Genomic DNA, 11,745 nt, shown 5'->3' on the forward strand with positions numbered 1-11,745 from the left:
CGGTGGTTCCAAATCAAACTTTAATTTTAACTTAAGTCACATACAAAGACACAAAATCAGATTCTGGTGTAAACCTCAGTCTGTAATCTCTCACATGATCACAGCATGAAAGGCCACACGACAGTCTGATCAATTTAATAACACAAATGCTAAATGCTAAAACAGAAGACATGAATAAATAGTGGAAAAGAAAGAAACAGGGTTCGTCAGTATCCTGCAACGTGTCCTCCCTTTCGAGGGTCAGATTCAGCGTAAAGACGATTATCGTCTTGTAGGATCGCCTGAATCACAGCACCCGTCGATGTCAAGATCTCAATCAGGTGATTTTTCTTCATAAGACCTTCCATTACAGCCTGCACGGGGAGACAGGACCATATCATACACACTGCTTATTCAACTTATATATAAGAGAGGAGGGTCATTTATTAAGACATAAAAATGTTTTTTCCTTTGTTTTCTTTAAACACACTGCCGATCAAATTGTTTTGGACAAACTGTATATAACAACAAATAATAGCATTTTAGAATTGCAGTAAGAAGTGCATTGTGGGTAATAATGTGACATCATTTAAAATCCACGTATTTCGGTGTTTAAGAGTATGTGATATTATTAGTAATATTAGATAACAGATAGTATTATTGATAAATTGTTTGACGTTTGACACGCGAAGACCCTCAGCACAGTGGGGGGGAGTCGATTGAGAGGTTAATTAGTCAGGCCACGTGCTCGTTAACCAATTAACTCATCAGAAAATCTTAAATGATGTGCGGCATATCAAAACGCTCAGCACCAACAGGAGAGTCGCCTTCTGAGCACAATATTGATTGCACGTGGCATCACGTGAGCACACGTGAACAATAAACAACCATGTATTAGAAATCGCAAAAAACTACAGCAACATGTGACATGCGATACGTCGAAACGCTCAGTACAGTGGGGAGAGAAGAGTTCTGTTTAATGTAGTGATGTCATGTGATCTCATTCACTACAGTTCAAACAACCAAAACAGCGTAGATGTTTAATGTCTGACCGAGGAACCGTCAAGTCATAGAATGTAAAATTCCAGTTAATATTTCACTCTACTGAATATTCAGTGTCTTTATTTCACACATTCATTTTCATAGGTTAAACATATAGACAAAAAAAGAAAGAAATGTTTATAATAAATTTTCACTCACGTCATCAAAGCCTGACTCTAACACAGTGAAGTTCGGACTGAGCTGATGATGAACTCTGCGATCCGAAATGGCTTTCTCCAGATCATAGTTGAAGAATAGTGATTTTAAAATGACCTAAAAGACAAATTTGTTACTTAAACACCAAAACAAAACAAAAAAAACTCCAAAATCTTCTTGTCAGTTTTTAACAGAATAAAACACCTGACCTCAGCAACTGATGTAGTGATTTTTGTCCCTCCTGAGCCGCCAATCACCAATTTAACTTTATTATCTTTATCAAACAGGATCGCAGGACACATCGAGGACATGGGACGCTTATCTACAAAATAGAAAACAAATAAAAAACAGATTTATAAGCATTTTTTTGCAGGATGATGTTGTATAGTTTAGAGACAGTGGCATTGAGTAAAAGACAGGAGGTGGAGCTGGAGGTAGCAGAGCTGAAGATGTTGAGATGTTCATTGGGAGTTATGACGATGGACAGGATTAGAAATTAGTTTATTAGAGGGACAGTGCATGTAGGACGTTTTGGAGACAAGGTGAGGGAGGTGAGATTGAGGTGGTTTGGACATGTGCAGAGGAGGGACATGGGGTATATCAGTAGGAGAATGCTGAGGATGGAGACACCAGGTAGGAGGAAAAGAGGAAGTACAAGGAGGAGGTTTATGGATGTGGTGAGGGAAGACATGCAGGTAGTTGGGGTGAAAGAGGCAGATGTAGAGGACAGGGGGGTGTGGAGATGGAGGATCCGCTGTGGCGCCCCCTAATGGGAGAAGCCCATTAAAGTAAAAAGAAGAATAAGACACTATATTACTAGGTAATGAACATCTGTAACATCTGTAGCACTGCAAAATGTAGATCTTATTCAGGCAAATTGATCGAGGTTCTGAAAACCTTAAGCGGAAGGTTTACTAACGTGGTACGATGAAGTTATTAGGGGAAGGTGGAACACCGAATCCGTTAACTATCAGAGGAGAACTGAAATCATCCATCTCGTTATTCAGTAATACTCCTGTAGACGAGGACAGGACCTTGGAACCAAAACTATGGAGAGAAAAAGAATAACATCAAAAGAAAAACAAAAGAAAAACATCAGTATTCATAATACAAGCTTTAATTTACACTGTTTTCTAACATAAGAATGAGAACATAAAACTAACCGCTTCTCTCTATCAAGTGAAATCAAGATAGATAGATAGATAGATAGATAGATAGATAGATAGATAGATAGATAGATAGACAGACAGACAGACAGACAGACAGACAGACAGACAGACAGACAGACAGACAGACAGACAGACAGATAGATAGATAGATAGATAGATAGATAGATAGATAGATAGATAGATAGATAGATAGATAGATTACATTCTGACCACTTACTACTGATTAATGGTGCTGGTGGCAGCGACTGCATTTCCATCTTTGTCCAGTACAGAAATATGAGACGTTCCGTGATTTTCCGGAAGAAAATATTCCGGTTCGTAATAACTCTCGTTTTGTGTGGTGTTATCTGTGATTTTTTTACGGATTGAATCTCCATAGCTTTGAGATATGATGTTCTGGATAAACTGGGAAATGGATGTGTAAAAGCAGTAGATGAAACGTGAATAAACATTATATTTAACACGGTGGGGTCTGAAGCAGCTACAGAGAACTGGATATAAATTATACTGCTGCTGCGTTAATTATAATTCAACTTCACATTCTTCACCTCGAAGTCTTTAATCTTTTAGCAAAACAATGTTAAGAATTAACTCAATCATCCACACACGTCATTTTCAGGTGTTGCTGGAGTTCAAAGACTTTCATCAGAACTTACACCAGTGATGTTTAGAAATTTGGGGTCTCCAAGAACACTGCGTTTCGCATACGCAAATTTGAACGCTTCCACTATACGATGATAAGTGAGAATTTTCTTCTGAGTGCTGGAAACGCTGTCTGGTGTAAAGTCATAACCTGCAAAGGAAAAGAGGTGGTGATCAGAACACACATGGTCACATACATACACTATAATAGCAAAACTATTGGGACACAACTTTTCCACCATGTGTCATTCTTTCCCAAACTGTTGGTGTTGGAGGCACAAAGCCAGCTCCATGAAGATCTGCTTTACACTGACTATACCCCAGGAACCTCCTCAACTTCTCACCTACATCAGTACCTGACCTTACTAACACCCTTGTAGCTGAAATAATCTCCACAAAGTCTCCGCAAAAACTGGTGGAACATCTTCCCAGAAAAGTGGACATTATTATAACAGCAAATTGGGAATAAATGTTATTCTTATTTATTAATTAATAAGTAAATAATAGGTATTTCATCTTTTTTTTAAATTAAATCATGTTTTATTTTCCAGAGAAATGTATTCTCACCGTTCAGTATGTTGAAGATCAGGCTGAGAACAGGACCACTCGAAGGAGCGTTTGGCACAAACATTGTAAAATCACCCACTGATACATTCAGAGGGTTTTCATCTAACAGTGGAGTGTAATTCTGTAAATCTTCCATAGTTATAATGCCACCTAAACACACACACACACACACACACACACACACACACACACACACACACACACACACAATATAACATGTTCTGTATTTATACATTTAAAAAAGAGGCGACTCCTGTGACTTCCTGTTGAGGTGTCAGTGTTTACAGAAGGAAACTCCACCTGCACTTTTAATTTCTTTGACGAGATTTTCTGCAATCGTTCCATTATAAAAAGCATCTGCACCTTCCTCTGCAATCTGCCGATAAGTCTCTGCCAGCTTACGGAAGGTAATTATATCATTTTCCTTTAGGATGTCTCCTTCTTTGTTACAGAACACTGAGCTAGAAAACACAAACCACAGGATTCAAAACAGAGACAGGAAAAGAAAACAGAAATGCAGGACTGAGACACAAAACTGGAACTGTGCATGGAATTAAATCACAAAATTGATAAACACACAAAAAAAAAAAAAAAACACAAATCATAGAATCGAGACACAAAAGGCAGAACTGAGACACAAAGTGACAGAAAAAGACAAGTTCAGAATGAATTCTACATGAAACAGAGCTGAAAATCTGTCCTATCTAATGAACATCAGTAGATATTTACCATAAATTTCTGTCATTGCGAATAATATCTTGTTTTTGGTGAATGGCTCCAGCGAGAGCTTTACCCACAGGAAATCCGTTCTCAGCGAGTTCGATGCTTGGTGTGAACAGATCTTTCCAGGCCAGTTTGCCGTGACGCTTATGAGCAAGTTTGTATCCTCGAATTTCTCCAGGAACAGCGATAGAAAGGCCTCCTGAAAAACGAGAAAGTGTTCGCATCTAACCCATCAAAGCATTCGTAACAGGAAGAATCATCTTTATTATTATTATTATTATTATTATTATTATTATTATTATTATTTAATAACCCTCTCAACATTACACCACCAGCCCCACCCTGCATTTATTTTTATTAAGATTGTTATGTATCCTATGTATGTTATGGTTGTTTGGTTCAATCCCTTGATTGTGGATTATGTGGATTATGATCACCTTTCTGTGAAAGCTCAGTGCTGTTCCCGAACATGTCCTGAGAGGAGTTAGCGGGAGCCGTTTCACGAGCATCAATTGTTTCCACTCTTCCTATAAAAAAAAATATATATATATATATCTTATAAAAAGTATAAAAAAAGAACCCATGCTGATCCATGTGTGTGTGATGTGTGTGTGTTGTGTGTGTGTGTTGTGTGTGTGTGTAAGAGGTTGGATTTTAGATCCAAATGTGTTCAAATCACAGGCACAAGTCCCTTACCCCGAAAGCTGCTCGGTTGTATAAATAAAATTACTATAAGGTGCTTTGGATAAGGGAGTTGTGCTGTAAATGTAAATCATTTTGTAAAAAAATAGCAAGTTTCTCACGTTTACATAACTCATTTACATAACTTATTTACATAACTCATTTACATAACATATTTACATTAACCTCCAAACTAGATGAGTAAAATGCACTTTGCAGTTTGTCAAAATGTTCACACACCACGAAAGATCTGACTGTGAATGTGAATGTTGTGTGTGAACTGCTACGATGAACATCAAGACCTTTCAGAAGGACAGCAGAGGGTCAACAACGTTACCCCTGAGCTACTGTACCACTTCCACTATTACACTTCCTGCACTATAAAAAATGGCGCTCAAGGTGGATTTTTCAAAAAATAATTTTACTGCAAGATGAAACATTATTATCTACAATAAACTCAGCAGTGACGGTGACGTAATCACCTAACTGTCATGGAACCACCTGCCCAGTAACCGCACCTAAATCCTCCTGAACTGCTCTGGGATGAACAAGAATCTCCAACTAGTGAAGAACATCTTCAGGAAGAGACACAACAAAATATTTTAGCTGAACGTTTGGAGAAACGAAGTGTCCAGATTCTGAAAGTGTGAAAAACTGTTTTAGGGATTTTTCATTGGAAAGAAAGTCTGTAGTACATTTCTAGACATTTTTTGTCATAGTAAATCTTTAATCTGCTACATAACCGAGTTTGTTGAATAGAAATAAAAGGAACTTTCACGCGTTTCATAGACTTTGTTTATTTTTTATCAATTTCATTAAATATTTACACCGAATGCTGAGAGAAAAAACACTACTTTTACTGTTAGATGAATGAGAATTAGAGTGTTGTGTAAGAGGATTGTTTGTGTGTGTGTGTGTGTGTGTGTGTGTGTGTGTGTGTGTGTGTGTGTACCTGTGTGAGCATTGTAAATGGTAAGAAACAGGCCTCCTCCGATCCCTGCACTGTGAGCATTCATTAAACCTACACATAACAGTCCAGCAATTGCTGCGTCTACAGCAGAACCACCCTTCAGGAGAATGTCTCTGAAACACACACCAACATCAGATCAGATAAACACACACACACACACACACACACACACACACACACACACACACACACACACACACACACACACACACACACAATATATATAGTTACAGGTTTTATGTTCAGTTATTGATTGTATCTTAGCCATTCATAATAGTAAGCAGATATTATTAATTTCAGGTATAACATTATATATATTATATACACAGTATACAGTGGGTGGATTTATTAATTAGGCAGCAGGTGAACATTTTGTCCTCAAAGTTGATGTTAGAAGCAGAAAAATGGGTAAGGATTTGAGCGAGTTTGATAAATTGTGACGTCTAGACGTCTGGGTCAGAGCATCTCCAAAACTGCAGCTCTTGTGGGATGTTCTGGTCTGCAGTGGTCAGAATCTATCAAAAGTGCTCCAAGGAAGGAACAGTGGTGAACTGGCGACAGGGTCGTGGGGAGGAGGATCACTGATGCACGTGAGGAGTGAAGGCTGGACGTGTGGTCCGATCCAACAGACGAGTTCCTGTAGCTCAAACTGCTGAAGAAGTTCATGCTGTTGATGATCGACGGGTTTGTAGCAGGTGGTATAATGATTAACCTGATCGGTGTATGTTATTACAATATCAGGGCTATTTTGGAAGTGACAGATGCAAGTTGAGAAACATTGGTTTGCCCTCATACACTTTTCTACTGATGGATTGTGTAAAAATGCATTGTTACATAACATCAAGGAAATATTTACCTAAAAAACTCGCAAAAAAATCTATTTAATATAAATTGTTTGACAAATTGTTTTACTGGAGACAATAAATTCTTAAACTCTCACCTGCCAATTTCAGAGCACGTCCCGGCGTCAGCTGCTACGGCGGCATGTGCGTACGATTTCTCAGTGACGACTGACGAAAGTTTGTCCCTATATCCAAAAAACACACCCAAAAATGTTCCTAGTGCAGCAATTAACAGCACCAATATACCCACCACCATCAACCTCTGCACCATCCTGATACCAAAACACCACACCAAACACCCAAACACTGAGAGATTATAGTTATTCCAGGCTCTGGGTCGTAACAAGTCCCCGAGTGCTGCAGTGTCTCTCCGATTTCTGTCTCAATAGTGATTATCTCACGTGTACTCTAATCTGTGAAGGTGAAAATTAAACTTTAACTTGAAACTATAAAGCAAATTCCAGAGTTGTGGAGATTTTTATTACGGCTCCGACCTGCTGCTTTATCCCAGGTTTCACCTTTGAACCCAGTACACCTTTTACACCTCACAAAGTTAAATGGATTTAATGTGTAATCGTTTCGAGCAGCATGAAGTGAAAAATTAACTCTTGTCAAATGTTCTGACTTTCAAATAGTGAATAAAGCAGAATTAAAATAACACAAATTGCAAAAGCTTGTGTGAATTAAACATATCAATAATGATTATAGTGTGATTTAATATTCTGCCTGCTGTCTTTCCTCTGTAACGGGTTTATATGCAGGTTTGGTCTTTTTCCCACCTAAAATGTAGTGTTTTTGATTTTATTTTCTTTTATAACTGAATTTATTCACACGCGTAGCTCTAGAACTTTTATCCCACTAAGGATAATGCTGCTTTTTCACAACCATGTTTGTGTTTATTTTACCATTTGTACATCTTCAATATATAAAAAAAGAACATACGTCTGAAATCTGTGTCTCTGAAATAATAAATCATTATCACATGGGAGGAATCATGCAACCAACCAATAAGAGCACAGCAGGTGGAGAAGAAGTCTCCATTCCCAGTGCAGGAAGAGAAGGAACATGGTGCAGAAGGAGAATCGCTCATTACGTTTATAGGTTCCTTATTTCCTCCCTGAAACTCTGATTTTTTTTTCTTCATAAAAACTTCACATTAAATCTTCAGAGCTCCTAATGACTGACCTGCTGTGACATTTTAGCTGTAAGACCTCAAGACAGCGGGTGAAAACACAGTTATACAGTGTTGAGTAAATAATTAAATATACTTGTAAATATTCTTCAGTATTTCTGTCACTGGACTGTTTCTCTCTGTGAAGTTCATGAGGGAAGAAGAGAATCCTGAATCGCTCATTTCTCTCTTACAGGAAATGACCAGGCAGAAGAAGGGGCTCTGAACCCCCACAAATGGTTTTCATCATTGTAAAAAGTAATAATAGTGTATGACAGGGGAGAGGGGAATAAACCCTTTATAAATAGAAGCAGTGTTTCACTCTGAGACGTGGAACTGCAAAAAAAATAAAATAACAAAAGTGAAGGAAATGACGGTGACACAAAGTGAGAGATTGTCTTTTAAAGATGGAGGTGATAAAGTTTTCACTTTTTTTATCTTTTTAAATCTTTCAAGGTTTCTACCTCATGCCATCTCAGGTGGTTTTGTCGTCTCCACAGTCATCACTGTCTCGCTCTTTACAGATACATTTATGAGAAACAGACTTATAGACACTCAACTTTTTCTACTAAACTTTAGAACCAAAAACACAAAATGTACACAAACTGATTTGAACCGAGTCTCAGATTGAATTTCAGAATCAGATGATATAAAGTAAAATATGACTTTACCTGTACATCATCCAGAAGCCAAACTGGAGGTGATGCAGAAGTGTTCGTATCTGCAGTATTCTCTTGTCGATGGAACTTACATTTTATTACGCATGTAATTTTGTTACTACTTTTAATAAGCAAATTGGAGAAGACGCTCGAACATAACATTGTGTCTTCCTCTGATCAGACCAGCCGGTTTCTCCACTGTGGTCTTGGAGATTTTCCCACGGTGGGACGAATAAAGTTTGTTCTAGTTAGTTTTGTGAGGTTCTGTGTTTTGTGTTATTTTGTGTTCATTTCTGTAGTCTTGTGTCGCACCGTGGTCCTGGACGGTTGTGTATGTGGTTGGAATGACACTAAAAGAATACTTGACTTGACTACAAGATGTCATGAAGGTCATGAGTTTAAATCCCATCACCACCAAGCTGGAGTGTGACAAAGAGATCAAATTCCCACATTGTCTGTACAATTTCAACAAAAGTTGCGACACTGTACAATGTAAATTCAGGATGTGATGATTGTGATGAAATCTCATATTCTAATCACACTCAAACAAAAAACAGCAAATGTTTAAAATCACAATATATACCATAAACTTTTAATGATTTTATGTACTGAAAATGATGAGACGTTCATTTGTGTTTCACAGGTTGAAGCTCCGCCCATTTTTACTTCTGAGAAACTCTGCCTCTCTAAGATACACTGTTTATACCCAATCATCTTATTGACCTGCTGTCAGAACCTCATTAATCTACAAAATGTTTCTTCGACTGTTTCATTTTAATAACACGCACTTTTTTGCAGAATTGTGTTTCCCCCCCGTCCCAATATTTTTGAGACGTGTTGCAGCATCAAATTCAAAATTACCTACTTTTTTCCTTAAAATGGTTCAATCAACATTTTTTTTTTTATGTTCTATTGTGAATAAAAAAGTGGGTTTATGAAATTTGCAAATCATCGAATTCTGTTTTTATTTACATTTTACAGTGTCCCAACAATTTTCCCAACTTTCTCCGGAATGTAAAATGTCCCTTCTTGTTCCGGTTGCTTAGAGAAAAGAGTACGAAAGTTCATATCTGTTACTGTTCGTCCTCATGAGGTATAAAAACAGGCCACATTATGCTGATCTGGGAAACATTGAGGAGCATAAACACTGGTTTAAAATGTAAAGAAAATATCAGCCCAGACTGGAGAAATAATATTTATAAAACCTCTTGTGGAACAACACGAGACAAATGAGAATATAATGAGATTAAATTGTAAATTGATATTTATAAGAGTGTAATAAATGTGGTACTGAACAGCATCTAGTCAGCAGGGTTTGTTTGGATGCAGTTGTGAAAAAAGAGTTTTAAAGAGTAACACAATGAGGAGGAGAAGGTTTTATGTTTGATGCTACAGATCAGCAGGATCGTCTATCACAAATATTTTCTAAACATCAGATCAGTCCTACAGGCCGCAGTGTTGATGTCAAAGTGATTCATCCGCATGGATTTCAGTATTAAGCAGCGTGTGACTCGTCTTCAGAAGTAAATTCAAACTCGTTCACACACAAAACAGACCTGGTTTTGATTAGATGTTTGTTTGATGAATGAGCACCACTGTGTTCAGGGTCTGATGAGAAACAGCGATTGAGGTTGGGACACTTCTGACATCCTGCATGTGGTGGTCAGCAGGAAGGAAGCGCACTGAGAAGCGAACTCTAAAAGTGTGTGTGTGTGTGTGTGTGTGTGTGTGTGTGTGTGTGTGTGTGTGTGTGTCGGGCAAATGTCCAATTCTCATGACATTTTCATCTTTTCTCATAAATCTGCTTGCACAACTCAGACTTGCGTCCTTGACGAGGGGATTTATGGACCTCCCCAACCGTAGTGCATTTAAAGTGAGATACAGCGAAGGAGTTTCTCAGTGTGTTCAGGACTGTTTCACTGTAACACCCTGAACAGATTTCATGCTCTTGGATCCACCAGGCTTCCTGTTTACTTCACCACTAAATCCATGTTATACTGAATATTGCCCAAGCATTTGGTATTTGTTTTTTCTTCCTTTGAAAAATTGGTTGATTTATTAGCAATAACGATGCTGTCGAGTGAAGGAATGACTATTTATATCTGCAATAAACTGCCTATAAGTGAAAACAGAAGGTTGGAATTATGGAACGACTCTGCACCATGTTGAACCATGTCACGTGATTTTGTACTGCAGATGACGTGATGTCGTAGAATTTATGCGAAAGATTCTTTTTATTCCTGCATTCACCGTATCTCTCATCCGTCTTTCTGTGCATGTTGTAGAAATTCCTGTTCCATGTTTCAGGTTTTGCGCTTTGTTTCTTTTTATAATAACTTTGTAGTCTGTTTCAATTCACTTCCTGCTTTATATTAATATTCATATTCAAATTTGAATATTATAAATGTAAATATTCATTTGCATTGCTTCCAACTTTCCTGCTTCATAATAAATGAGCTAAATTCTTTGTATAAATATATTGGATCATGAACAATAACTATAAATGTTGCCCCTGTTCCTGAGATACCAAAGATCCTGCCACCTTCTTCTTCCCAGATCTGCTGGATTCATCCTGATGCTCTACCATGGTACAGAGTTCTTTTTAATTGGAGAACACTCGCTGCTGCTGAAGATGGTTCCACACAAACAGTCTAATGTGCATGAGCTGAGAATTTAACTTCAACACCATGAAGATGGATTTGGACTGTATTTTAAACAGTCTGCTACAAAAGCTCAGGACTGCAGACACCATGGACCTTTTTTGCATTCAGGCATTTGGGATTTTTGCATTCAGAGGAGATTATTAGTTAGTTGTTAAGACATTGGACTTTGGATCTGAAGGTTATGAGTTTAAATCCCAACCTGTTAATTCTGGGCCTCTAAGTAAGGCCCTTAACCCCAGAGCTGCTCAGTTGTATGAATGAGATAAATGTAAGTTATAATTGATATGATCTTCTATCCAATGCCATAAATGTAAACATGTCCATCAGTGAACAGTTGAAAAGCTCATCAATGATGGAACTGTAATAAATGGACATTCGGTGTCCTACAGATGGGGATGAGGTTCCCTGTAAGAGTCTCCACATCTACAGTACCAGCTCTGAACAGTATGGGGCGTTAATGCTCTGACTGACCAGGAACAGCA

The 11,745-nt window shown here is 37.9% G+C and overlaps 1 protein-coding gene across 1 annotated transcript; it reads right to left on the minus strand.

The window, feature by feature from the left end:
- Positions 1–6: 6 nt before the first annotated feature.
- ggt1b (gamma-glutamyltransferase 1b) lies at positions 7–7,177 on the minus strand. The gene is made up of 12 exons (XM_046861547.1): positions 6,869–7,177; positions 5,911–6,041; positions 4,715–4,804; positions 4,284–4,476; positions 3,855–4,015; positions 3,555–3,704; positions 3,002–3,138; positions 2,563–2,750; positions 2,096–2,223; positions 1,386–1,498; positions 1,180–1,293; positions 7–353 (listed from the first exon to the last, which is right to left on the minus strand). Exons 1-12 carry the CDS (start codon positions 7,039–7,041, stop codon positions 207–209), a joined length of 1,725 nt encoding a protein of 574 aa, XP_046717503.1. The 5' UTR covers positions 7,042–7,177; the 3' UTR covers positions 7–206.
- Between the last annotated feature and the right edge of the window lie 4,568 nt (positions 7,178–11,745).

Source organism: Silurus meridionalis, chromosome 11, assembly GCF_014805685.1.
Source record: "Silurus meridionalis isolate SWU-2019-XX chromosome 11, ASM1480568v1, whole genome shotgun sequence".
NCBI classification, from domain to species: Eukaryota; Metazoa; Chordata; class Actinopteri; order Siluriformes; family Siluridae; genus Silurus; species Silurus meridionalis.